Here is a 25,807-nt window from a genome sequence, read left to right as displayed (position 1 = left end):
CGCGTCAGCCATAGGAGAAGAATTATGGAATGAGAGATGCTTCTGCAACCTCCTCAACCCTTTGGGCATACATCTTTCATGGCCTGACCTCATTCTTCAGTGAATGAAGACAGACAGCGATTGGTTAAGGTTTGCTTTGAAGAAATGCTTCATGCAAAGGAAAATGCTTTCTTATAACAGGCATTGTGGTTTTTCATATTGTCCCTTTGCATCTACAGCAAGCCAGGACTCGGCTGCCATGCAGCTCGAAAGCACAGGGAACAATGGCTGCAGTGTGGTACACTGGGTGGGGGGGCGGAGGAGAAAGTGAGGGAGACAGAAGAGAGGGAAGGGCTGCATGGGTACAGAGAGAGACTGGTACTGTGTGAGAGGGAGAGAGTTAAAAAAAAAAAAAAAAAGACACAGGAAGAGTGAAAGAGACACGGGAGAACTGGAGCGAGAGGGAGCAGCAGCGAGCCTCCAGTCCGGGAGTTGGCCTCCGTCCAGTTCAGCTGAGCACAGTTTGGCTCTGGGTGAGGAGGAGAGGGTGGAGACTCTGCTACGCCCTTTTAGCGGGTCACACAGTTCAGCTGGAGGCTGTGGCAGTGGCATCGGCACAAATATAAGTGGTAAACAACTTTCCCGTCGGTGAGCGTCATGTCCAAATAGCCAGAGTTACAACAGAGCAAACCTGTTGTTCTGCTTTTTCCCCCTTTTTACAGCATTACAGGACACGTGAAGATTTAAAATAGATTAGCGTCTTGATTTTTGTTTGTAGATACGATTTGCAATGGTTAATCCATATCAATGCTCACCTTCTACACTGTGGTCTAATGCAGTGGGCTTGAACAAGCAAAAAAAACAAAACAAAGTAATGAGCGAGGAAAGGAAAGGAAAGGAAAGGAAAGGAACATGCCGCACCTGCGTGAAACTCGGCTTAGGTGAGGAGGGATTTAAGGAGCACTTTATAGGCAAATAGGAAAAAGAAAGGAGAGAGAAGATGAGAAGGTAGGACAAAAAAAAGAGAGGAGATGGGCGAAGAGAAGCTGGGCTGTAACGTGATTATACTGAGACGGTCTTTAAAAAAAGGGAAAAAAACTGAAAAGAAAATGAAGTGTGAAAGAAGTGAGGGAGTGGGTGAGGCACAGAACGAGACAGGAGAAAGAGAGAGAAAGAGAGTGGGTGGGAAAGGCCAAGCGTTGCCATGGAAACTGGGAGCCATCAGCTGACTCCATGTTTTTCCACTCGTTCCCCACCCACCACCAACTCCCTTCCATTTCCCTCCCGGTCCACTCGTCTTTCCATTGCTTCAGCCCCGCCTCTCCTCACTCCTTTCTTTTCGCTCTCTCTATCACGACCACACCCCTTTCACCTTTCTCTCTCTCTCTCTCTGTCTGTCACATCCCTCCTCTCCTTCCAGCATCTCTCGCTCTTTACATCAACCACACCCTTGTTTTTCTTCACCACCTCACCCTTTCATCCCTCACTGGCTTCATTTCTACCCACTCGCTCTTTTTTTTCCCCCCTTCTTCTTTTCGATTTTCCTCTCCCCTCCACTTTTCCTCTTTTCACAGCTGCTCAGATTAAACCCACAACTCTGTGCGAAATCCTCAAAAGAAGAGACTGAAAGGCTGAAGTCCAATATAAAAAAAAAGAGACAGAAAAAGAAAATAAAACCCCCTCCGGATGCCCGCGAGCTCTGATCTCAGAGGAAGGGAGATGGAAGGGAAGAAAGAGGGGCCAAAAAGGAAGAAACACTTTCTATGAAGACAGAGTGATTAGCTTAAGAGCGAGGATGTAAAAGAGCTCTTTCCTCACAATTTAATATCCCGCTCTGCGTCAAAGCGGTGGCTTTGTTTCCCCCAATAAATGTCCTTGATTAAATGTATAAACTATTCTCCTATTTAAAAGTTTTTAAGCCACACTTTGCCATCGGCTTTGGTTTAAGCTCTTGGTGTTTTTACTATAAAAGTCAAAAATGATCTTTCAATCCTTCGGTCAGAAACTGATATTCAGTTGCAGAGAATGCATATTATCGATAATAACACAGCCAGGTTTCATAATACAGCATCAGTATATTATAGTATGGATCAATCACCCAGTAGTATTTTCAAATACCATTGATGTTTGCAAATAGTGAAGAGCTGATAGACTTTTAAAAACAGAAAATCTGAAGGACATCATTTCTGCAAGTCAGGATTTCAGGACAGTTTTTCTGAAATGTCTGAAGCTCGACCTTTTTTATTTTTTTAAGGGAATGAACAGCAGAAACAGTTTGTGTTTGGACACTGGCACAATTTGAGCTCCGTATGCCACCACAAAAAATTTGTAAAGTATCAATTAAGCCGAAACTGAACACCTCACTTTCAGTTTAAATTCAAAACTGCGATCGAAATAAAATGTTAATGTTTATAAGTGCGTGCAGGAAATGCCCTTCTGCCTGGAGTCTTCCTTCCCTCCCTCAGTAATGCTCCACTGGACTGAGATCAGGAGATTTACTAAGAATCATCTTCCTTCATAAACTTTCGGGCTGCTAAAATCTATTGCGATGGCTGCAAAATTACAAACACCGTGCGACTGTCCGAATATTTCCAGCATGAATTGCATGTAAATATGAATAAATGATGGCTTAAAGAATCTAGGCAGCTTCCTCTAGATCTCTGCACGAGGTCGTTAAAATGACACAATGGCAACAATCTGCCACACAAAGCTGCAAGCCTTTAAAAAGTGAACCCGACATGTCAGAACGATACACGGAAAAACCTTTACTGTAGCAGTGGAGCTCCCCCCCCCCCACACACACACACACCCTACACTTCTCAGTTCATCTGCTCCATCATAAAATGGGTCACACAGTGTTCGCTGTGCAATTAATTCATGTGATCTCTAACTTGAATGAAAGTGGGGAGCAGCTGTAGTGGTGAGGAAGCCCGGCAGAGAGAAGAAGATGTAAAATGTCCAGAGGACTTTAATCCCGGCTTCATACAGATCAAATAATGAGCGATTTGCAGCTGCAATGCAGCTCGGCTATAAGTAACCTCATGTGTTCAGAGAGGACACTGCGTGGCGATATTTTTGAGTACACAAGCAGGGAATTATTTACCAACTCGATCAAATGAAAAGCACACTTTCTGGCTGTCTAACAAAGAGCTAACAGGTGACGCTAAACATGAGAGGTAGACTCCTGACAGGCCGATCATGCTCGACTGTCAGCAGCCACATAATTTATTGATGTCAAGTTACATGACAAGTGGGGTAAACTGTGACAGCCCTCTATAACAAAGTCGCACAAAGTCGCACTGAGAAACTGCCTTTGATACAGAGAGCGCATCCTCGCTCAAAGTCACTGTTTTTGCTCCAATTTTATAATCTGGAGAGTTTTTAAGTCGTTTGTAAGTAGTATCAAATATTGGTATCAGCTATCTTGTTGATTGATGTCAGCTTATGAGAAAGTAATAACTCCGTATTTAGTGGTTGATATTCGTAGGTTATGTTAGGTGCTTGTTAAAGGTTGAATGTTGCCAACAGCTGACGTTAAAACTTGTTTTTTAAACTAAAGCCATCTCACCTGACAGAAAGAGGGGAAATAACTAAAACCCAATAAACAAAAGAATATGGACTGGTATCAGCACCAACTGTCAGGCTAAATATCACTTTATAACCTCGACTGTATAAAAAGGATGTCTGAATAGTAAAGTTACCTTGGCCAGCAGTGTGAAACTAAGTGCAGAAGAAAGCCCATCTATAAAACTGTCTACAAGAAAATGGCCCTCGGGTCGCTGATCTGTGGCCTCAGTAAACACGTTCCTGATGAGTTTATGGTCATTAGTTTTAGTTTCAAGTCATATTTATTACAACACAATGTTCCTTTTTGAATTACGGTCCCCATTAGAGTCAAAAAGGACGATAAAGACGCCGTTTGCTTTACAGCAGGCCCACTTTGTGATTTACAAGCGCTACCACATTGGAGTCAGAGCCCCTTGGTTTTTCAGTCAAATCCACCCATCTTTTTTATACAGTTTATGCTTTAAACACTAGTATCAATATCAGCTTACAAAGACTTTAAGTTCCTGGGTTGTTGTGGAAAATGTTATTTTCCAAATGGTGAAAAAGGAGACCGATGGTGACTTTGTAACACTACCCGTGCTGCACCTGCGCTGGTCATCGGTGGGGAACACGATCTGCTGTGGTGAAAAGAAAACAACAGAACACACAGAGCACACACAGAGGGAAAGAAACAACAAAGCTAGCTCCTCTGAGGCCTCTAAGTCTGATGTTTAAATGTTGTCTTTTTTCTAACAGGAAGAAATCAATAGGTCCCGAGGCGAGACAGACACACGGTGACTGCTTATATACGAGCGGAGAGAACGGAGGACGGAGATGGAAATGGAGGAAAAACAGAAGGAGCGAGCAGAAATTAAGTAAGAGGCATATCTGGCGTGGATTCGTTGTGATTTCCAGTGCCTGTGTGTACAGAATTTATATGTTTAGGCACTTGCAGACAGCCATTTCCATTTGTGTGTGTTTGCACACTTGAGTATATGAAGTGTGAAGTCAGATATGGACATGGAGAGAATAAACAACAGCTGGGGAAGACATTAACCACAGGCACAGCTTTGCAGCTCCACCCCTTAAATCCTTACCCACCCAGTGCAACACCAAGTGCCCCCACCCTGGATTAAAGCACACTCCCTTCTGCTTCTCTCTCTCTGCTTCACCCACCTGTTAGCAGGCTGATACTAGCACAGCTCAGTCTTAGCCACAGTCAGTGTTGACTCTCAGTCTAATGTTACCTATTAGGAGTTGCCGGTGTTGATATCCTGGGTGCTTAGCAACTTGTTCACCTCATACACCTACACAGGACAGCCTGCCTATAAAGCTCGCAGCACAGGTGTGCATAAATGTGCACAGCAAGAAAAATCCAACTTCAGACACGCTCACAGTGTAAACCATGACATCTCGCAGCTTTTTGGTTAAGTCATAAAAGGAAATGTGTGAAGGTGATCAGAGAAACCCAATTAAAAGCCACAATAACTAATTATGCATCTGTTGCAAACAGCATTCGTCTCATAATTAATGCTGCTATTGTACGTGATTTTGCCATGTGTAGGCATAATAAGCTGGTCTTTCTGCTACAGCTGTTGTAAATAAAGCCTCAGAAGTATCATTAGCATTCTACTAGCTTTCCAATTAGCAGGTGCTTCAGTACAAAGATTCAGGTTCATCAAGTCGTATGTCAAGCCACAGAAAATGTTAAGCTTGCATCTCTGATTGAAAACAATCAGACATGAAGGAAAAGTATACTACACAATACTGCGGCATATTAAACCGATCTATTCATAAGAATGTGCAGAATCTGCTGTTTGTAGACTAAATAATTTAGGCATCAGTCACACAGGCTTACAGACCTGTTGGCTACCACTTGACAACCACCAGCTGCAAGGGAAATTCTCCAACCAGTTGAGAGTGTTTGCTGGCAGTCACTGTGCTAAAGCTTCGCTCAGGCAGGCCTACAGACCGGTCAGTAGCTCCTTGACTGCTACTGAAAGGTGTGTATTCCACAACTGGTTGGCAACTGGTTGCTGGCAGTTGCTAGTGTGAAAAGTGGCTGCAAAGCGGTAGAGTCCAGCACTAAAAACCTGGTGATTGCAGTAGTTGCTATGACTGCAACGGGTAGTTTCCCGTAGTTTGCCCGGAAGATGCCGACTTCTGCAAACACTTTGAAATGAAGTAAATCAAGCGTCGCCTTTAGTTTTGGACGTCTGCTGGCTACTCTTTAATCTCAGAGGCACATGCAAAGTATTAAGTTATGTGTGAGAGGCTGCTTGGAACAACTTGGGCAAAATTAAACGTTGTGCATGTCGCCCTGATCGAGGCTGCCTACCAGCGACCTGAAGTTGGTGCGTGCGTTTCATGTCAAACACATAATTTAAAGACTCGGCTCAAGCTGGAGAGGGTACTCTTGATACAAAAATGCTACACAGTGTTAAAGTTGCCATAGCCCATTTCAACTATAGTAACTGTCAGGTTCACACCTTCCTTCTTGGACTCTACTATTCATTATCCAGGGCCTTCTTGCACCAGTGGATCCGTGCATGATGTCTGACACGAGCTCCGCTCACTTTAAGCCAGCTTGCTTCTAATCAGCTGAGCGGCACAAACAGAAGGTTTGAACAGCAGCTGGTTGGAGTTGCTATGGTGTTCACATGGGCAGAGGCTGGCAGTGGGCAGGCTCAGAGTTAAACTTATCTGAACTTTAAAGTTAAAACTGGTCACAACTCTTTTCCTTAATGGTGGGTTTTAACACCTGAGGATAAATCAAAGACGTGGATTGCCGACCATACGAATGATTTCCGGGTTTAACTTGTGATGCAAACCCACCCATATGGAAAAGAAATAGTAAAAACCTATATGATTTACTCATGAAAGTGGCCACTTTCTCATTACTTTCATATATTGTTTTAGGAAGTATCCAAAACATACAAGTTTTATTTTTATAATTTTTCAAGGGATCTTATATCTGTTTTCACTCTTGTATGCTTTTCATACAAGTTTCACACAAGACAGATACAAACTTTATAAGATATATATATATCTTTTCCATATGGGCAGTCATTTTGTTCTATAAGCAGGCTTGAAATGTGACAGAATCCACTCAGTTAAGAAAAAAGTAAAGGGAAGATAAACAAACAATAGTTTGCTGATACTAAAAAACTGATCTCAACTTAGTCTGAGAAGGAGAAAATCTGTGGAAGTCATTTCATATTAATCCCTTTTGTCCCATGCTGCTTTATCTTTTCTAGTAGACTAAGAGGCAGTGTCTTAACTGTTTATTGATGCAGACAGGTAAAAAAAAAAATAGAAATCTGGCTGCTGCTGCTCCTGTAACTCACAGGAAAGCTGAACCCCCTCCGACGACCTCGCCAGGATGTGCTGCGATTTGACGCACAGACAACATGATTTACTGCGACTATACTGAACCCCAGCCAATCCACTTAATGACCTACATGTTTCCAGATAACTTTAGACTAACATAGAGCTTCCTCTCCCAGTCATGTATTTGCTTCCCGGAAGCTCTGCACTGTAGGAAGTGGGCTGCCAACAATGACATCATCATCCTGCACCAGCAGAGGTGGCTGCATCTGCACTGAACTGCAACCCCTCCTGTTTCTCTCTCTCTCTGCATCCCAAATTTTGAATGTGCTGCCCTTTGAATGGACTGAATGCTCCAACATAGATGCGCACACGCACACACACACACACACACACACACACACACACACACACACACACACACACACACACACACACAATGATTGCTAACTAACTCATGCTACCAAAGCCCTGCTGGCAAAAGCACAGTAAATCGGCCTCTCTAACCTCTCATGTCTCTTGCTCTCACACACACAAACGCACAGGGAGTAATAGAAAGTGTGTGCGTGTCTGTGTGTATGTGTGTGTGATGTGGTCTCTTTGTGCATGAGTGCTCCTGTTTGCTGGAGGACAACTGACTTGTTTATGTGAATACATCAGTGTGACACACACGCATGCACAGAGGGCCTCATTGTTTGTTTGTGTGTCTGTGTGTGCGTGCGTGTGAGAGAGAGAGCGATTACAGGGCTATTCACTGTGCTGTGCTGGCAGGTATTCAGTGTGTGTTTGCGCGTGTGTGTGTGCGTGCATGCGTGCTCCCCTTTGGCATAAGTGGTGATTTAGAAAAAGAGAGAGATTGAGGAGGGGGCAGGGGAAAGATGGAGAGAGAAGCACTGGTTGGAAAGGTGGAGGAGAAAAGAGGAGGAGAAGGAGTGAGGATTGATGGTGGTGATGGCGGGGGGGTCAGGCTGCACAGTCTTTTCGGCAACTCCCGCCAGAGCCGTGGTTGCCATGGCGACGGGGTGAGCGGAAGCAGTGCCTCCCTCGACATATCCTATTAGGATGAGAGAGTGAGAAAGGGAGGAGAGGGAGGGAAAGGGAGAGAAGAAGAGCTTGGGTCGGGAGACTGAAAGAGAAAGCAGAAGAAGAAGAATGGCGGGAAAAGAAAAAGAGAGATGAGGGGAGATAAAAGTGCGCGATTGTGTGTGTGTGTGTGTGTGTGTGTGTGTGTGTGTGTGTGTGTGTGTGTGTGTGTGTGTGTGTGTGTGTTTGTTCTGGGGAAAAAACGAAAAACAGGAACAGCAACTAAAAGAAAACTTTCACTGGAAAGCTAAATCTAGGCCGCTGAATGAACTTTGACCCATTCTGTCACTCTGACAAACACTAGTTAACTCATATGAGCTCGCCATATTGTTTAATCATCTTGCTGTTCACTCCTCTTGCCCCCAACATTTCACTGTCTCCTCATCTCTTCTGAAAATTTACTGCCAAGTTGCTTTTGAGTAACGCAGGATTTATGAACCCGCAGTGGTTTCCATTTGCGTAGCACTTTGGCCACGCAGAGAGGGGGATTGTGGGAATTTAACCAACACAGAGGCTTCACAAACTCTCAAAAGCCAGAGGCGGGTGGCTCTGCAGCGATTACGCCATATCTAGGTCTTATCCTGATAGGTTAACAAGGCGGCTTCAACAGAAAAGGGAAGATCAACAAAGAGGAAGGGAAAAAAATAGCACAAAATGAGATGCGGAAGCAAAGGCCACAGAGGAGATTTTCAAAGTAAATTTAACCCCGCTTCTACCTCACTGTGATGAAAAACAGCACTTACAAGAACAAGTGTAGCCCGCATATTCATACGCATATTTCTGACACTGACTGTATACAGCTATGCAGACGTGGTTCTGGAAAGCTCTGCGTACCACCTACGGACTACCAACGCAGCACCATGCCGAGCCCTCACCCACTGCTGATTATACAGTGGGCATCTTCAGGTTGTCATTAGATTACATTTATTCCTGACTGATTGCCAAAAACTATTCATTGTTTTCTCCTGCTTTGGAATCTTCTAACTACAAACTGTTGAAGTTTGCAAACAACAGAGAGAACAAGCATAAAAACTATACTCACTTGAAGAATCCTTTGGATAATCCTCAAAGTTTCTCAGTTGAGTAAAAGAGAAAAAAGGGCTAGTAGTGGAGTCTCTTCCCCAACTTTCCATCCACTTCTGATGGAATTTGGCTAGTACGAGTTGAAGCAAGTGTAAAATTTCACATCTCACATCACCTCCATTTGACCTTTTGATGTCTATTTTGACCTTGGACCCGATGTTCCTGTTAGCAGAGGAAAATATGCTTTTTTAAAGCATTAAAACATCCCACAAACGCTCGTTTTAATCGTTTTTCTCAGTATATGCTGTTAAAAGTAGCATGACTCAGTGAAACACGTATAACCTTCGTATTTCCTCTGTTGGTTTCCTGCACTACTAACTCATTAAATAAGCTTAGCTGCTGAGACATCCGTGCACATGCATGCAGCCAAGTTACCAACGTCATGTCATAATGTTCTGGGTAACTGATGAAAATAACATCCCACCTCAGCAAGCCAGGTTCTAAATAAATTTAGCAGAGCTGTATCTGTGAACTGCTATGGTTTTTTAAAGGATCATCCATCTTCTTTGTATAAAACTTTAAATGTTTAAATTATCATAGTGAGGAAAAGAGAAATTTGACCATAAACAGATAAGAATACAAGCTGGCAAATATGTAAACAATGCAGGCAGGTGTAACATGTCAACAAGTTAAATACTTTGGAAACAGTAACCAATCAGCTCATTTAATTTGTCAAAATCCTAAACAAACAGCAAGTTTTATCTCTGAAGCAGACATTGCACACGTCTGAAAGGTCGTTCACCACTGAAATCTGTTAAATAGGCTTTAAAAGTTGTTTTTACTATTTTCTGGAATTCTATAGATGAAATAATTCTAATAGATAATAATCCGAATAATAAAAACTGAATAAACACAGTCCTTAGTTGCAGCTCTATCACAACAAGTTGTCTTATTTTTAAAACTCTGGGCTAGAACCATACAACTTTAATACAGTCTTATGGTAAATAAAGTTTGCTTTGCACGTCTTCTAGAGTGGACCTGACATTTCTTATTTCTGTCTGAGTAACCACTTTATGTGCTGGTCTCACATACAAGCAGTCAAGCAGCAAAAAGCGCAGTATGATCCACAGACCATAATATTTCATATTTCCTGAGGTTCAAATAAAGATTGTCATCTGTTTCTGATGAATAATTTGTTGCATCTGACAGCTTGTTTAGATATAACTTGTCAAAGTCCTCCATTGCTACTGCTCGTACTCCTATATTCACATTTTCCCCTTGATTTCATGCCTTCACTCACTAGGATTTGTGTTGTCTTGTTGAGACAAACATATAACAATCTACAACATATAACAATCATCATTCAGAGTCCAGACTGAATTAGTATTTGGAGGGAAAAAAATGCATCCTGTTCAAACAAAGGGTTAGCAAATAATCATCTTGACAGGGTTACTGTTTGCAGCACAAATGAGTTAGAACAAAGGGTACAATAACGATAATAATAATAATAATAACAGTCTTAACTTGAGTAAATATGAGGCATGTAGCATTAATGTTTTAGGCTCCCAGTGGAGTTTTATAGCAGGAGGATCTGCTTCCTGGAGACTTTATCTTTGGACAGGAAAGTCCACTCCCCTCTGTTGGAGACAGCCACAGAGGTGTGGCCAGCACACACTCACACACACACACACTCTCTGCTTAATGATGTCTTGCGCAATACTACTCCACCCAGCCCCCACCCTTCACTAACCCAAACCACACCACAACAATGCACACATATACACACTCCTTCTCCCAGGCCTCACATGTGAACGTAATTAAGCTCTGAAATACAAGATGTTTCCTTAAAAGTAAATAAATCAGTCTATCGGGTTCGCCTTGATGTTACACTTTCTGAAAATTTTCCTGCAATTGGTTCTGGTATTTAGCCAAAAAATAATCAGCTGAGGCAAGCACCAAAATATGATCCTGGCATTGCTAATAAACATTTAAAGTTGCCTTTGCTCTTCAAGCAAAGAACGCGCCATTCTGCACTCAAATCCTCCAGACTCACACTGTTCTGCTAGCACATTTTACTATAATGTACATATATGTATTAACATAAACTAAGTTTTAATAGGTTTTTATGATTATTTAATTGCGTCCATGCATATGAACTACACATATAAAAAGGCCCAAGTACGGAGCCTTGAGGAGCTCCAAACTCATTTGCACGGCGGGACAAACTCATTTCTGTTAAGGAGATAAATGCACAACTATAACATCATAAACTGATCTTGTGAAAGCTATAAATGGAAATAAACAGAAGGATTTTACTACGTCAGTAACTGAGATGAACTAAAAACCCAGACATCGTAGACATGTAACTGGTTTTTCAGTGTAGCTTCTAAAAAACTGGTGAGGAGAGATGTAACAATGTGCTTAGAAATGCAGGCTGGTCATGTTTTCAGAACAGTGTTGACTGCACAGTTGTCCTCTGGTTAAATTCTTGGCAAAGTTATGTCCGCTTACTTAATCAGACACGCATCAGAAACGCCAAAAATAAACAAAGGAGCTACAGATAAATAAACCGGGTATATCTGTGTAACTGTGTGACAAAACAGAGATTAAAATGATCCTTCCTAAGGCAGGATTTAGGAAATTTAAAGAGAAGGGAAAAAACATTTCTAACTATTTCAGTAAAAAGGAAATCAAGTTAATATCACAGCTTTGCAAATTGTCAAGAGAGGTCATTCAATGTGATGATGGGAAACACAATTAGTCCTTGTTATTCAAGTACATGTAATTTCAAGCATATATGTAAGGCCAAGCACAAGTTCACTACGCTATTACAAACAATACTTTTTGTGTTACTCCTCTGCTACATTGTTTTTATCCACACACACACTAAAGCACGGGCTACTTTTGACATTCATTTCTTGGATTCTTAGCCAAACCTCAACCATAACCAGCATATCCCCAAACCTACCCATAAACCCTTAAAACCATGCCAAGTGGAACTGCAGTGTAACCAAACTGGGAACATTATGACTGTGACACATCCACTAACCAAGTGTATCTTTTTCACTTGCAACAACATGTGAATAACGACATTTTATCTCACCTACTCTGTGGCTGTTCCCACTACAGTAAAGACAATACTCTCTGAGGCTCTGTGTGAAGGTCTCTCTCACACCCTGCAGAATTTTAGCCCTCATACATATAAACACAAAGACACGCTGTTCTAACTGACAATGGCACAGAGAATATACATGTAAAGTGTTGCTAGACTTCAGTGGAGTTAGCCACACTTGAGGGTGAGGGTGGCGAAAGCATGAAGCCCCTCAAACAGACTGGAAAAGGCTTATTTTGGTAAATTAACTCAACCTAATTATGTCACCTAGCTAAATTCTGTCTTTAAAATTCAATCGTAGAGACACATTCTCATGACTTTTCTAAAACCTAGAAGACACTACAGTACACGGGTATCAGCTGAGAATGAAAAACAGACTGTTTCCTGCCCGGCATGAAATTTCCCTCTTTTATTTATCTCTGCTCCAAAACACTCGCTGCTAACAGACACAGCCCGTCCTGCCTTTCCCACATACCGTCATAAATGCAAATCTATGCTTGTGCTATATAGCTGGAGTGCAAACATAAAGCACGTGATGCCTCGCCTCAAAAACGGCTCAGCACATCAAGGGTTATTTTAATCAATAACGACAATGATTATGCGTAATTTTGTGGATCTCTGGAATTACAAATATGACCAGTTTGCCAAATAGCCAAAAACTGTAAAGAAAAATTAGTTATTTTTGAGATTAAGATTTGACAAATGGTGGTAGCTCAAAATATAAGCATTTAAAATCGCAGGCATCTCTCCTTGAAATTATTTTTTGTGCAAGATGTAATTGAAAACTAAACTGAATTAAATATTAGTCAATTTCCTTTACATAGCACCAAATTCACAACAGCAGTCGCTTCTACAGTCGATTCTACAATAATACAGAGAAAACCCCAAGAATCAGACAGCCCTCTATGAGCGTGGCATCCTTGACAGTGGCAAGGAAAAACTCCCTTTTAACAGGAAGAAAATCCCTGGACGAACAAGGCTCAGAGAGAGGCGGCCATCTGGGGCTGATCGCTTTGCAAATGTGTAGTATGTTAGCAAAAATGTTAATTTCTAATGAATTAGAAATAGTTCAAGTGGTTTCTCTGCTGTCCCAGCGGATGAAGGTAATGGAAGCACAGAAATGCATTACCATGAACGGTGCCCGGCTCTCTCATTTGTCTGATTAATTCTACATTTATCTAGCACGCGCACTACAATGCTGTTTAAATGTCAGTACTTTTGGACAATACAGCGATTCTTAACTGTTCATGCACCTCCCCGTTTTTCAGACCAACACAATCCACTTGCCCTGCGGTTTCTCTCTGTTATCTTTCCCGTATTGAAAACCCAGAGAGAAGCTAGCCTGACTCTGCATCTCCCTGCGTTTCAGCTTCATAAATAACAAAAAAAGTATTGAACACAGAGGAGGGTGAAATGGATGGCAGTCATAATCCTGCAGCACAGCCTGTCCTTATCTGACTGTCCACACCCTTTCAAACCTCTCTACCTTCACTCCTCTCTCTCACCCATCTGTGCACTTCCCTCATCTGTCTCCTCTCTGACAATCTCTTTCCCCTCCTTCTGCTTTTCTGTCCACATTTCCAACAGCTTCTTCTCTTCAACGCCTCACCCTTCCCGCTGACAAACACCTTTCACTCCTTCTGCTATAAGTTCGCTTTGGTAATGGCTGCTATACTGTGCGAGCGACTCCAGCAAGTCTCACCTTATCATTACTGTTCACACCCTTTACTGTACAGCCTTCCCTGTCTGTTTATAACAGGGTGTATCGACCTACCTATCAGCTTAACAGTAAAGCTTGAAATGTCAAAAGGTGTAGCAACTTGTTTGCACTGCAAAACCTGTGAGCCCGGCCAGGGCGACACAAAAACGCTCCCATGTATTTATCGGCTTGTAATTATATTTAATTGGCACACAGCAGTGAAGCCACCAATAATCACTGCATCCATAATGAGGATGACAAACTAACTAGCCAGCGCACCAACTACTAATAGCCACGAGGAGAGCGAGGGAACCGAGTGCAACATTTGAAGAACAAACAATGAGCAAAATACTCCTAAAGCTTTATCGAAGGATTAAAAAGATAAGAATAAGTGGCATAAGTGCCTTATCAGTGTTTTTTTTTTAATTCAATAAAATTCTGACTTGCTGAACTTAAGTTAAGAGTGTTTTCTTTTACATGACTATTTCCTATGAGTGAGCTCGACCAGTCATAACATGTCAAATGAGCTGTGAAACTATGAGAAGCTTAAAAATATATCGACATACGCTGCAATCCTTTTTTAGAAGCCCGGAAGATATAAAATCTTTTCTTGAAAGGAAATGCCATAAAATAACTTTGATTTGTTTACTTTCAGAATCCTAATTTTCATAATCTTTACAATGTTTACAATATTTATTAGTATTTATTTTATGTCTAAAATGTTTGTGGATACTGCTGGAATTTGTGAATTTCCTCCAGGGGATGAATAAAGTATCCACCCATCCATCCTGAACAACTGTAAGCTGTAAATACTTAGATGAGCCTAAAATAATATTAAAAAGACAGAGACGAGTTAAGATGTGACAAAATGCACAAAATGCAGCTCAGTTTCTTGGTTCCCAGTCTATGGGAAAATCTCTATTGGTGTGCATTTCTGAGCAAAGACCAGAAAAAGACAAACTCCTCTGCATCAATCAGAAGGACAGAAGATGCAGATATATGCTGCTTAATTTATTAGTAAATGCTCAGCCATAAATAGTCTGATCCTGAGAATGAAATCCGCTGGGGAATTCACGGGTAACTCCAGCAGGACTTTCGTCAGTATGTATCCCACAGGCTCTTGTCATGTAAAACTTGGCTTGGCTGCGACCTCTGACCTCCTCACTATTCATTTCACGGAGCTCATTCTGCTGATGCGCTCCCTGAAAAGCCACTCGGGATTAAAAAAGGTGAAATTTGCTGCTTGAAGTGCAAAACCTTAACAACCTTAACAGACTTTTTCCACATGAGAGCAAATAAATGTTTGTTTACAAAGTGTGTTTAATGACTTCCTACAACTCTACCCATCCATTAAACTTTACCCACTAATGTCAGACCATGCCTAATCTTCCACCATCACGTCAGCCAAGCGGAAAGCTTCACTGTAACCTTTGCGAGAAGCCGTGTTTCTCCCCCGAGAGGCTCCACTTCCACTGGCCTGGAAGTGGAGTCGACCACCATTTGTCAAATCTTAATCTGAAATCTCAAAAATAACCAATTTTTCTTTACAGTTTTTGGCAGTTTTTAGTTTTCTGTAACCCCGATAGGGACGTAAATTCCGCCATCGGACCCACTTGGCAATTTTTGTCTGACCGTGGAGGTCATGCACAGGGATACGCTACACCAGAGGTCCCCAACCCCCGGGCCTCGGACCGGTACCGGTCCGTGAGTCGTTTGGCACCGGGCCGCGAGAGTTGAGGCTCACGTGTGAAATGTGTAGTTTTCAGGGTTTTTATCGGTTTTCAGCGTTATTTTGTTATCGTTTACTCGGTTTTCCTGGGTCTTTTCACGTGTGTTATGAATAAATTTTCTTTTTTTCAGTACCGGTACTAGTTTTATGTTGTTGTATTTATCCGCGACACCTTAAAGGCCGGTCTGTGAAAATACTGTTGGGCAAAAACCGGTCCGTGGCGCAAAAAAGGTTGGAGACCGCTGCGCTACACAACAATGCACCAACCACGCACACGCCCTTCAGCTGCACCTCAACCAGACTTCAGAGTAGTAGAACATGAAAGGCCACACCTCGGTCACCACCATAGCTGAACACTGCATCGAGATATCATCTAGTATTTCATGAAAACTAAAAGAAACCTCACAACTATACCAAACTCTTCCTCCTCCTCATACTTCCTAAAATTAACCACCACGCTTGCTCAGTTCAACCTCACCCATCCCGCAAACATCTCTCTGCTCACTCCTGCATCAAATTTGTTCTCTTACACGTCCCTCATTCCCTTCGCCTCTATATCGTCAACTCATCCCGTCACGCAGTGAAGTCTTAAGTGCTTCAACTGAAGGCAGCTGGACTTCTTAGATTAAGGAAATGTTTCCTATCTCACATCTGCGGTGCTTTTTCAGTTCTAAAAGGTGATGGGGGGAGCACCAGGTATTTAACTCCTAGTGGGGGTTCAGGCTGTGGATGTAGTCCTGAGAGTTGTTGACCCACCCCGATGGTCTGTGAGTCGTTAAGCTTACTACCAGTCAAGGGACGGATTCTTTGTCTTCATGACCCTTAAAGGAAGTCCAGCTCCTTTCAACTCAGCGCTGGATAACTGAGGCTTTCTCCGTTTTGGCTTCCCGTCCACACTGAGACGGCATTTTCCTCAAGGAAAAACGATGCGTTTGAAACGATGACGCATTTTAGTCATGTGATGCAGTCACATGAAAAATTTAAAAAAAGATAGCGGAGGCCATTATACAGCAGTTGTTTTGATTTCTCTCAATTTTGACAGCTCTAAAAAAGATTATTATCAGTTTGTACATGCTCCAGATAGCTTTTCTTAAAATTCTTTAATTCCCACTCGCTTTTGCGCATGCGCAGGACTGGAACATAAGCATTTTGGGCCGTTTCAATGTGGACGCGCAACTCTGTGAAAACGACTGAAAACGCTAGTGTGGACGCGGAGCGTTTCCAGACGAAAACGCAGTTTTCAAATCTATCCGGGCTAGTGTGGACGTAGCCTGAGAAACTGAACAGACGTCATGCTGTGAAACGCTTAGCACTGTGCACTACTGCATCATTGCACCTATAAATACACTATACATGCTGTTATTGTCCGTGTGTGTATCTGTTAAGTACATTGAGAGCACAGAAAAAACCCAAAAGAACCCAATTCCTTGATCAGAATCCAATAAAGCTTATTCTGACTCTGATGTAATGCTGCTTTAACTCAAACCCTGCTGTTTTTGACAAAGCTTGTTTGAAACATGTGAAACAATTACTAATTTTTTGTCAAAAAGCACAAAACAGGCAGTTTACTCCCATTTTAAAACAAAATAGTAGCAATAATAACAAAATGAAAAGAGATGAATTCATAAAAGAGGTACAGGTCTGACACAGAGATAAAAATCAAACACACACACAGGTGCTCATAGTTTTCTTCTTAAATAATGCAGCAATGACTGCTGAACTGTTGACTCAATGGCTAGGATGTGTGGGTGACAGCTGGCATGATCCAATCGCAACATGATCTCTTTTTAAATAAGGTTTGGGCAAACGTGTTCACCCTATTCTACATTTCTACAATACTGTTACTGTTAATTCTACTCTCTGCAGTGTTTAAATGCTTACATATACACACAGTTACTGTCCCTCCACACATACGACTCTGTTCTGCTTCTATGCCCCAGCTTTGTTTACTATTTCCCACCGAGGCTTCTAGACTTCTGATTGGCCAACATTTCTACACGGTTAGGAATATATCGCCACCTGTTGCTTTGGCATGTTCCTAGCAGCGTTTTCCTTCATTTCTGCGTTTACATGTGGACGGGATTATTTTTTAAAACGAAAACGGAAAATCTCAGTTTTCAAAAATACCCGTGTACGTGTGGACGTAGCCTAACAGCCTGCTGTCACAGGCAAACAGGTGCAAGTTTTCAATCACAAAGAGCACACATTCCTGCTAAACTGCACAACCTGTACACAATCTATTTGCTCAGGTGAACGCATATAAATGAAAAGGACGTTTTTCTGGATTTGTGAAGCTGATGCACCAGCCAACAGCTACATTATCATAATATCAAGCTTGAAATAACATAAATTAACCCTAAAGTAAATTTACAGTTATTTCAAAAATCCGTGCTTGTGCCTTGTATGCGGTATAATACAAGGCGTATGCGGTATAATGCGCAGAGGAAAATCGAAATTCCCGCCAGCACGGACTTTATTATAGACACAATGTTTTTGCATCCACGAATCCTAATCAAGACGATTATTGTCAGGCCTTAGCTTGACAGAAACCACTACCAGGAAATATCCCAGGGAATCCAGTGCAGAAGGATAACTGTGTCCTTTTTGCTCTAATGAAGACACAATGATTGCCAGTTTATGTCAGATCAGGTCTTGATTTGCAGTTCTACTAAAACTCAACCATAAATTAGATTAAAAAAACCAAAACCAAAAATCCAGAAAAACAAATGTGTCTCTTCTTTCTAGAGAAACAAACAAGGAAACAGAAAAATTATATAAACTCCTTTCTTTGAAAACTGAAACTGAAAGTGAGCCAGCATCACTGTAATAACAGTGGCACAGGTAAAATTGGTACGTGCACACACCGCACAGGGAACAGGGAATGGTTAACTGTGATTGATGTCGCCCGGGGGGGGGGTGAGAATGTTTCCCTCCTAAACAGCATGACCTGTGATTATCGGCTCACTTTGTTCTGATACTTAAATGACGTCACGGTGTCACATTTTGCAATTAAAACAGGGATCACTGTTACAGACAGGAAGCATGTGCAAAACTATCAAAATAAGATGCAATCTCTGATAAACCAGTCTTTTTCTTTAAGGTCCGGGGCTTTCAGAGTAAAAGTTGCAAACCTCAAAATCTGTTGAACGCTGTACTGAATTAAAATAGCGCCATCAAGCTGCTAAACCGCCAATCATGATGCACAGACAGAAGAGCTGAGCAGCGCTGGTTTAGGTGGATCTCTGAGGGAGCACCAGTAGGTTCATTTTCCACTTTACAGCCTAGACCAGCGAGAGGGCACCGGATCACAAGAAGGATCTGACCTAACGTAATCTGCATAAGTGGAAGGATATGTAATTAAATAGAGTAAAAAAGTGCCTAGTCATGTTATCTGCCTGCTTCTCAAATTCTTTGTAATCACTTTGTGATACTCAGGCGGGAAGCTGACATCTGAGAGATCCAGCTGATTGCTCTGGTATGCATATTGCTTCCTTGTCTGCTGCCGATTCTCGAGTATTGGGAAAACGTGAATTTTGATACATTTTTTAAGGCGGTATTTGAGAAGTTTGTGTCAATATTGCACAAACTGATACTCTGTTCATTACGCGTGACATGATTTAAAGCTTTCTTTTTAAGCCAGGTAAGTAACTGAAGTAACCTTTGCTGTCTGTGTGATTTGACCGCGGTGTGTGTGTGTGTGTTTTCATTGTGAAATCGACATAATCAAACACATTTGATCATCGCAGAACCGACTCCCAGCCCCACCTGCACACGCCCATTTTCCTCACCTCCATCCATCTAGCCACACATCTAGCGTTCTGTCTCTTTAACCCCATTCCCCTCCAATCAATCAACCAATCGCTTCCACCAAACCCCCCGTCTCCCCCTCCTCACCGTGCACTCCATCTCCTCTGGCTCTGGTTTGATCTGTACAGAGGGCATGTCTTTCTCGCCCTCCTCCTCTGCTTTCTTTTCTTCCTCTTTCACCCTCACAGACTGTGTCGCCACTTCCTTCAGCTCCTCCTCTTCTCCCTGCGTTGGCCGTGGCCTGGTCGCGGGCTCTTCTTTCTTCTCCTCCTCTTCCTGGACTGTGGGCGGCAGAGGTGATGAAGAAGGTGGCGGTTCTTGCTGGGTCAAGGAGCTCTGCTTGGCCGGGCTCCTCAGCCTCTTCCGGGCACTGACCGCACTCTTCTTCTGCTTTGGAGTTGACTGACACTGAGTAAGAAGAAGAAGTACAATAGATGGCATTAAAAGGAGGAAGGTGAGTTTGGTCACAAAAAGAGGAGTACAGAAGGTCGGCAAAGACAGGAAAGGGGGGAGAAGAGGTGATAAGGGAGTCGTTAAGGGGATGAAATGGGGGTGGGGAGAAATTGAGAAGAACAAGAGAGGAGGAGGAGGGGTGAGAAGAAGGTAAGAAAAAAAAGTCCAAACTTCCTGGCCAGGGAGAGGGGGTGAAGGGAGAGGGGGTTGTGTTAAAGGGTATGAGGAAGGTATGAGGAGTAAAGTGGGCAGGAGGAGAAAAAGCAGTAAGCAAGAAAGCAGAAAACAAGAGAGCATAAGAGAAAGAATGAAGAGGAGAAAAGTGCCAGGTAGGACAGGAAGTAAGACAGGAAATGGGTTAGTAGAGTTTGGAGGGAAAAGGTCATGACTACAAGCATTACCTCTACTCTGAAAGCCTGCTAAAGATAACCTCCTCTCAAAAAAATCTGCCAGAAGAGGGGGTAAAAACACAAAAACACACACACACACAAACTCACACTCTGTCTGAAAGAGATGGAAAATTAAAGGCAAAGACAGAGACAGAGGAGGCAGAGAGACAAAGGCCTAATCCTCAGGCTGCCAGTGAGGGAATGAGAACGAAAGAGAAATAACAGCGAGAGCAGGGAGGAGTAGCCGTGAACTGACCCCTCCCTCCCTTTCAGCGGCAGGCAGGCAGACACACCCTTTTCTGGAAGCTGAGCGAGAGACAAACACACACACTGAGAGAAAGAGAGAGAGAGCGAGCTGAAGAGTGCCAAGGCAGAGGGACTCACACACACACACACACACACTTTTAGAAATGTACACACCCCTTTCTCTTCTTTTTGGTCTCAATTTTCTCCCCTTTTTTCCCTTTCTTAGACAGTTTCTGAGCTCTATCTAAGAATTATGCAAGTCCCTACAGATAAAACTCTCCACCAACTTGCAAATAGTTTGGCAAGCAGTACCAAAAATGTCCACAGATGTGGAATCCAGCATAATTTGACCTACATTTTTTAAGAGGTTTAGAGACAGTCATATTTTGAAATGTGTCTTACTTTTGATATGATGACTGTACATAAAGGACAGTGAAACAAAAACAGTAAAACAAGAACTTTTTTCCCCCTCCTGTCCATCACGAGCCAGATAAGAATAAATCAAAGCGAGCTGAGGTCAGTTATACCTACAATATGTTTACAGTCATTTTAAACAGGTTTCAGTAGGTTTGGGCAGCCAGTGAAACTAAAATAATATAACAGCAAGAACCAACTGCGTTGAGTCTAGTAGTCAAGACAGTGTAACATAATATGAAGGGGAAAAAAATACAATTACATATAAAACAGCATTTACCACATTAGAAAAGGGTTTAAGACATAATTTCTGACTTTAAAAATAAGAACATTTTTAAACAGTTAATTAATTAGTTCATCTAAGGCACCATAAATGTCATATTCCTTGTTTAACTCTATATATATTCTTCAAAATGAGAAAGTTTAGGATGCAGGAAATTTAAACTAATGCACATTTATCTGTAACTTTATTAGGTGTGCCTATAATTCTCAAAAATACATCCTGCAAGAGGCAAATCTCAGGGTTAAAAATGCCTAGTTGTTGTCAGAGGTCAGAGGAGAATGGCCAGACTCCTTCAAGCCCCTAAGAAGGCAACAATAACTTAAGTAACAACCATTACAACCAAGGTATGCAGAAGAGCATCTCTGAAGCAGCGGAAGACCACACCAGATTCCGCTCCTGTCAACTAAGACCAGGAAACTGAGGCTCACCAAAACTGGACATCGTAAAAATGATGATGAGTTTACATTTCTGCTGCAAAATGAAAGTATAAATCCAACCTGCACTGTATCAGTGGTTCAGGATGGTGTGGTGTAATGGTGTGAGGCACATTTTGGCCCATTAGCACCAACTGGGCATCACTTAAATGGCACAGCCTATAACCCAGCGTACCCATCTTCTGATGGCTGCTTCCAGTGGGATAACATACGATGTGACAAAGTTCAGATCGCTCAAACTGGTTTGTTGACCACCGAGTTCAATGCACTCAAATGACCTCTACAGTAACACATCTCAAGCCAACAGGGCACCTTTGGGATGTGGTGGAGCCTGAGATTCACATCCTGGATGTGCAGCTCGTGATTGTGCAGCAACAAGGATCAAATTCTCTAAGGAAAATCTCCAACCCAGTTCTAATAAGGTGTGCCTAACAATGTGACTGGCATATTTCAGTGTCTGTCTTTATCCTTCTATTAATACACAGCCACCAGGTCATGACCAAATATTTATATAAACGAAAGTTGTAAAAGAAGTACATCAAGCAATGCTGACAGGTATGTGGTTAAAGGTGACGTTTGAGAAGTTTGTTTTACAGTTTTGTGGTTTTAAACAGAATGTGACTTTGTGAGATCAGCACATCAACTTCTGGTTAACCTTAATGTAAACCCAGCCGATGACTGAAAACAACCGATCGATATCAGGGTGAAATTCAAACCCCTCTCTTTCATATTTTTTGTTCACATCTGAGCAAGAGTCAGCACAGACAGCTGACATTGAGAAAAGTCCCATAGCTAACACAAACATCATCAACAGAAACCACCAGCATTCTTTCAAAAGACGTATTAAAAACACCAGCTAAAAAGGCTTGACGTGCGTGTGCTTTCCTAGTGTGAAAATCCACCATCGAAACACTGAAAACCCACGCATTAAAAAGAACAGAAACGGGAAGTGATAGCAAGATTATTCCAGTTGCGCTTCTTTATGTAAAATTCTCACGGTGCGAGAAATGCTGAAATAGATAAACAAGTTCTCGACTTCCTGTCTGCAGCGGCGACCCTGCCGCACGCCCAGCTGTTTAATGGGAAACGCAATGCTGTGTGCTGCACAGAGCAGGGTTAGCTGTCTATGTAAAGCCAAGTGAAGCCAATCTAAATAAGAAAAGATAACAGCTGGTAGCAGCAGGAGAGATATGAAATAATATCAGAAGAAGCAGGGCAAAAATGTCAAAATAAAAGGTTTGATATATTATTTAAGCAAAATAATTAAGTATTAACAGCATTGTTGTGGTTGTTTTCACAGTGAGGAGAAGTTTCTCTCAGTCTGGTAAATAATTAACAAGTTAAACTGCCAGCAGGACTTAATGACAACGCTGGAGAGCACACTCACCAGCACATAACCTAAAACAATCCATCATACGTTATGTCAGCATAGCAGAGAAAATATTTTACATTATCGAATGCAGTGAGCGTCGGTAATTTAAGCATTACGCCACCGAATTCTTCAGAATTCAAATATTTTTCTGACACGTAACTTGTTGAAGTGTGCTGAGAATCGGACACATTTGCGCTCTGCCACACAGGACAGTAACAATTACATCATCACTTGATGTTCTCCTGTTTTTTTTTTTTTCAGCCTATGAGGCCATGGTGGTGTGTTTCAGGCTGGCATGTGACCCAGCCCCAGCGGATTCCACAGCGAGGTGGGGCCTCGGCCAATCAGCCTGGGTGTGGCTGCAAGCACAACCCCTCCCACACAGACACGCACACAGAGGACACACACTGATCTCTCAGTTCCATTGTGAGGGGACAGAGCCCCCTCTGTGTCTCTAAACAAAGGTAAAGGCAGCTTGATGCCTCACCTTCCCCCCAACTGGCAACCCCCCACAAAGCAAGAGCCTGAATTTCACCAAACTCCACCCACTCATACAGTTTGAAACAGCGTTTACTTTATTGGGCCTGGAGTTGCTCAAGGCACTTCTCTGTGGTATTTTTGACCACAAGCTTCCTTTCTAAGCTTCAGAGACCATTTTTGACCTTAAACATCACACAGGAAAATCCATCAGAGACCACGAAAGAGGTTTGTGCACCAACAAGACCAGAAAACAGTCAAGGATGCTTCACAGTTACATCACAGTTTACACTTTGACTTATTTCAACAGTTGTTGTTGTTTTCCTGATTTTTTTAACCTTATGTAAATGACAAAACTCTAAGAATTTCTTTAAATTTACACACACTACTCATAAACTACTCGTAAGCACATTTACATTTTAACTGCAGTTTAGATTTCATGAATTAACAGTATGCGCTGTGAAAACTGGAGCAATGTAGCCTATTTAAAAGCACAGAGAGCGCTAACAGCGACATCAACAGTCTGTTCCAGCACACAAAGCCTTCCTTTACACCTTGTGCTTTAACCCTTTATTTTGTTTTCAGTTCACTAGCAGTTTGGTCCTGTGTTTTGTTCTGAAGAGGCCTCATTATCATCTATTCTCTTCTGTAAATGGCCACGTTTCCAAAAGCCATTCAAGGCAAACTTGTCCTTTCAGTTCGACAGAAATAACAAAAACTCAGCTCAATTAAATCAGAACATTTGTGAATTTGCTCAACAGAAAAGACCATAAACAAATGTATTTGTAAGGTTGATTTAATTTGCCAAATTACATTTGTGGACAACATTTAACATATTTTGGGGAAAACTTTGGCAACTAAAAATGTATAAAAACTTCAATCCAGCTAAATCAGATTTGGTGGAGATTGTTGTTTTGGTCTACTGGAAAGAGCTGAAGGATGCAGACTCCACATCTTAAAGGAAAAACTCTACAAGCAGCTTTAAGTCACACACACCTCAATTCCAACTCTTTATTGCATGCCAAGGCTTGAATACAAACACCTGCAGCTGCTACTTGGCTTGCAAGTTTTCTATCAGAGCACAGAGGGTAGATTCAGATTTTTTGAACCCTGGGACGTCCGATTAAAGTCAACTTTGACCAGCCAGTTGCACCAAATTTAAAAAAAAATTAAACCATACCTGATTGAGTAGGTTTATTCACAACAATCTAGAGTTGCCAGCTTATTTTAGTCCAAACGAAGCAGCAGCGACCTCAGGGGCATAAAAGTAATGTTACCTGGGATGTTCCAGAGCCTGCAGTTCCTCTCGTCCAACTTTCCAGCAGAAATAAACATGCTTACAGCCTTGTGCATAAAACTCCCCCTCAGGACAACTACAAAAGATAAAATTTGTTTCACCTCTTTAAAAAAAAAGGCTGAAGTTCAGCATTATTAGGGGCGTGGCCACCTTGAGTGACAGGTAGATGTCTTCTCCTCACATTAGTTTATCCAAGACACTGAACTAGACCTGTCGTTGACTATATGTGCGAGATGGTACCTTTTGGAGCTAACACTGTCTGCTAGCATTAGCTGACAACGTTACACAAGAGTTAAAATTAGAAGCTTGAATGATGATGTCGTGATCACTATGTCCATTATTCACATACAGTAGAGGTTTGAAACAGGTGGCCTAGGGGGACCAGAACCACCTATCCGGCTCACTGGATTGCTTTGGAAAATGTGAATGTTGCCAAGAAACGAGGTATAAATATGACACTTTGTTCATAATGTAAGTATGTCAAACTTACCAAACACATCACCCATGGCCTGGCGTTACAGGTTCATTTGATTTACTGCAGCAGCATTTCTTCCAAATGTAGAAAACCTCAAGCATATTATTGAAATTGCACTCCTCTTTCTTAAGGCATCTCAGCGATTCACTGTCTACTTAATATTCTTCATACTTGCAGGTGGGTTTTAATATGCTATTAAACAACAGGTTTGATATGTCGCTCACTATGTAAAAATTGAGTTTTACACAATAATACGAAAGTTATACATTGCAGAACATCATGCTACAAGCACAAAGCCTTGCATTTTGCTCTTCTGACTGGTTTTTCCTTCACAATTCTTAATTACTTGTTAATTAATGCCTAAAGAGTAAAAAGCACAAATCGGATCGGAAAAGTACTGTGCTGCAACCAGACCTGGATTAATCATGATTTGCAAATAATTCGTTTCCGTTTGTTTTAAACCCAATCTGGAGCTCCAGCTGGGCGGAGTTCATAGCTCTCTAGCAGTTCAGACTGCACCATGTGAGGAGTAAATTACAGGGGGACAAAATAATTCAATTTTTTAAGCATTTAAACTTCAGTTCTTATCCTTCAGCTTAGAAATCACACCTACTTTATCACTGTGAATAGACTGAAGCAAACACTGAGAATCTTTTCGCAAA

General features: G+C 41.9%; 1 protein-coding gene across 6 annotated transcripts in view; it reads right to left on the bottom strand.

Moving 5' to 3' along the window:
- Positions 1 to 25,807, bottom strand: part of klf8 (Kruppel like factor 8) — an 86,482-nt gene that overhangs the window by 18,615 nt on the left and 42,060 nt on the right. For all 6 annotated transcript variants that reach the window (XR_015131325.1, XM_086309511.1, XM_086309508.1 and 3 more), the window contains one exon: positions 19,393 to 19,713. Coding sequence is in view for 5 of the 6 variants with exons in the window: in XM_086309511.1 (XP_086165637.1) it covers positions 19,393 to 19,713 (321 nt within the window). In the remaining variant the exon portion in view is untranslated. The remainder of the gene's footprint in view (positions 1 to 19,392; positions 19,714 to 25,807) is intronic.

The sequence above is a fragment of the Aulonocara sp. 'chitande type north' Nkhata Bay genome, linkage group LG10, assembly GCF_057382095.1.
Source record: "Aulonocara sp. 'chitande type north' Nkhata Bay isolate Kocher_YH1m ecotype deep benthic linkage group LG10, A_spYH_male_GT1.1, whole genome shotgun sequence".
Classification (NCBI taxonomy): Eukaryota; Metazoa; Chordata; class Actinopteri; order Cichliformes; family Cichlidae; genus Aulonocara; species Aulonocara sp. 'chitande type north' Nkhata Bay.
This window is presented reverse-complemented; position numbering and strand designations above follow the sequence as displayed.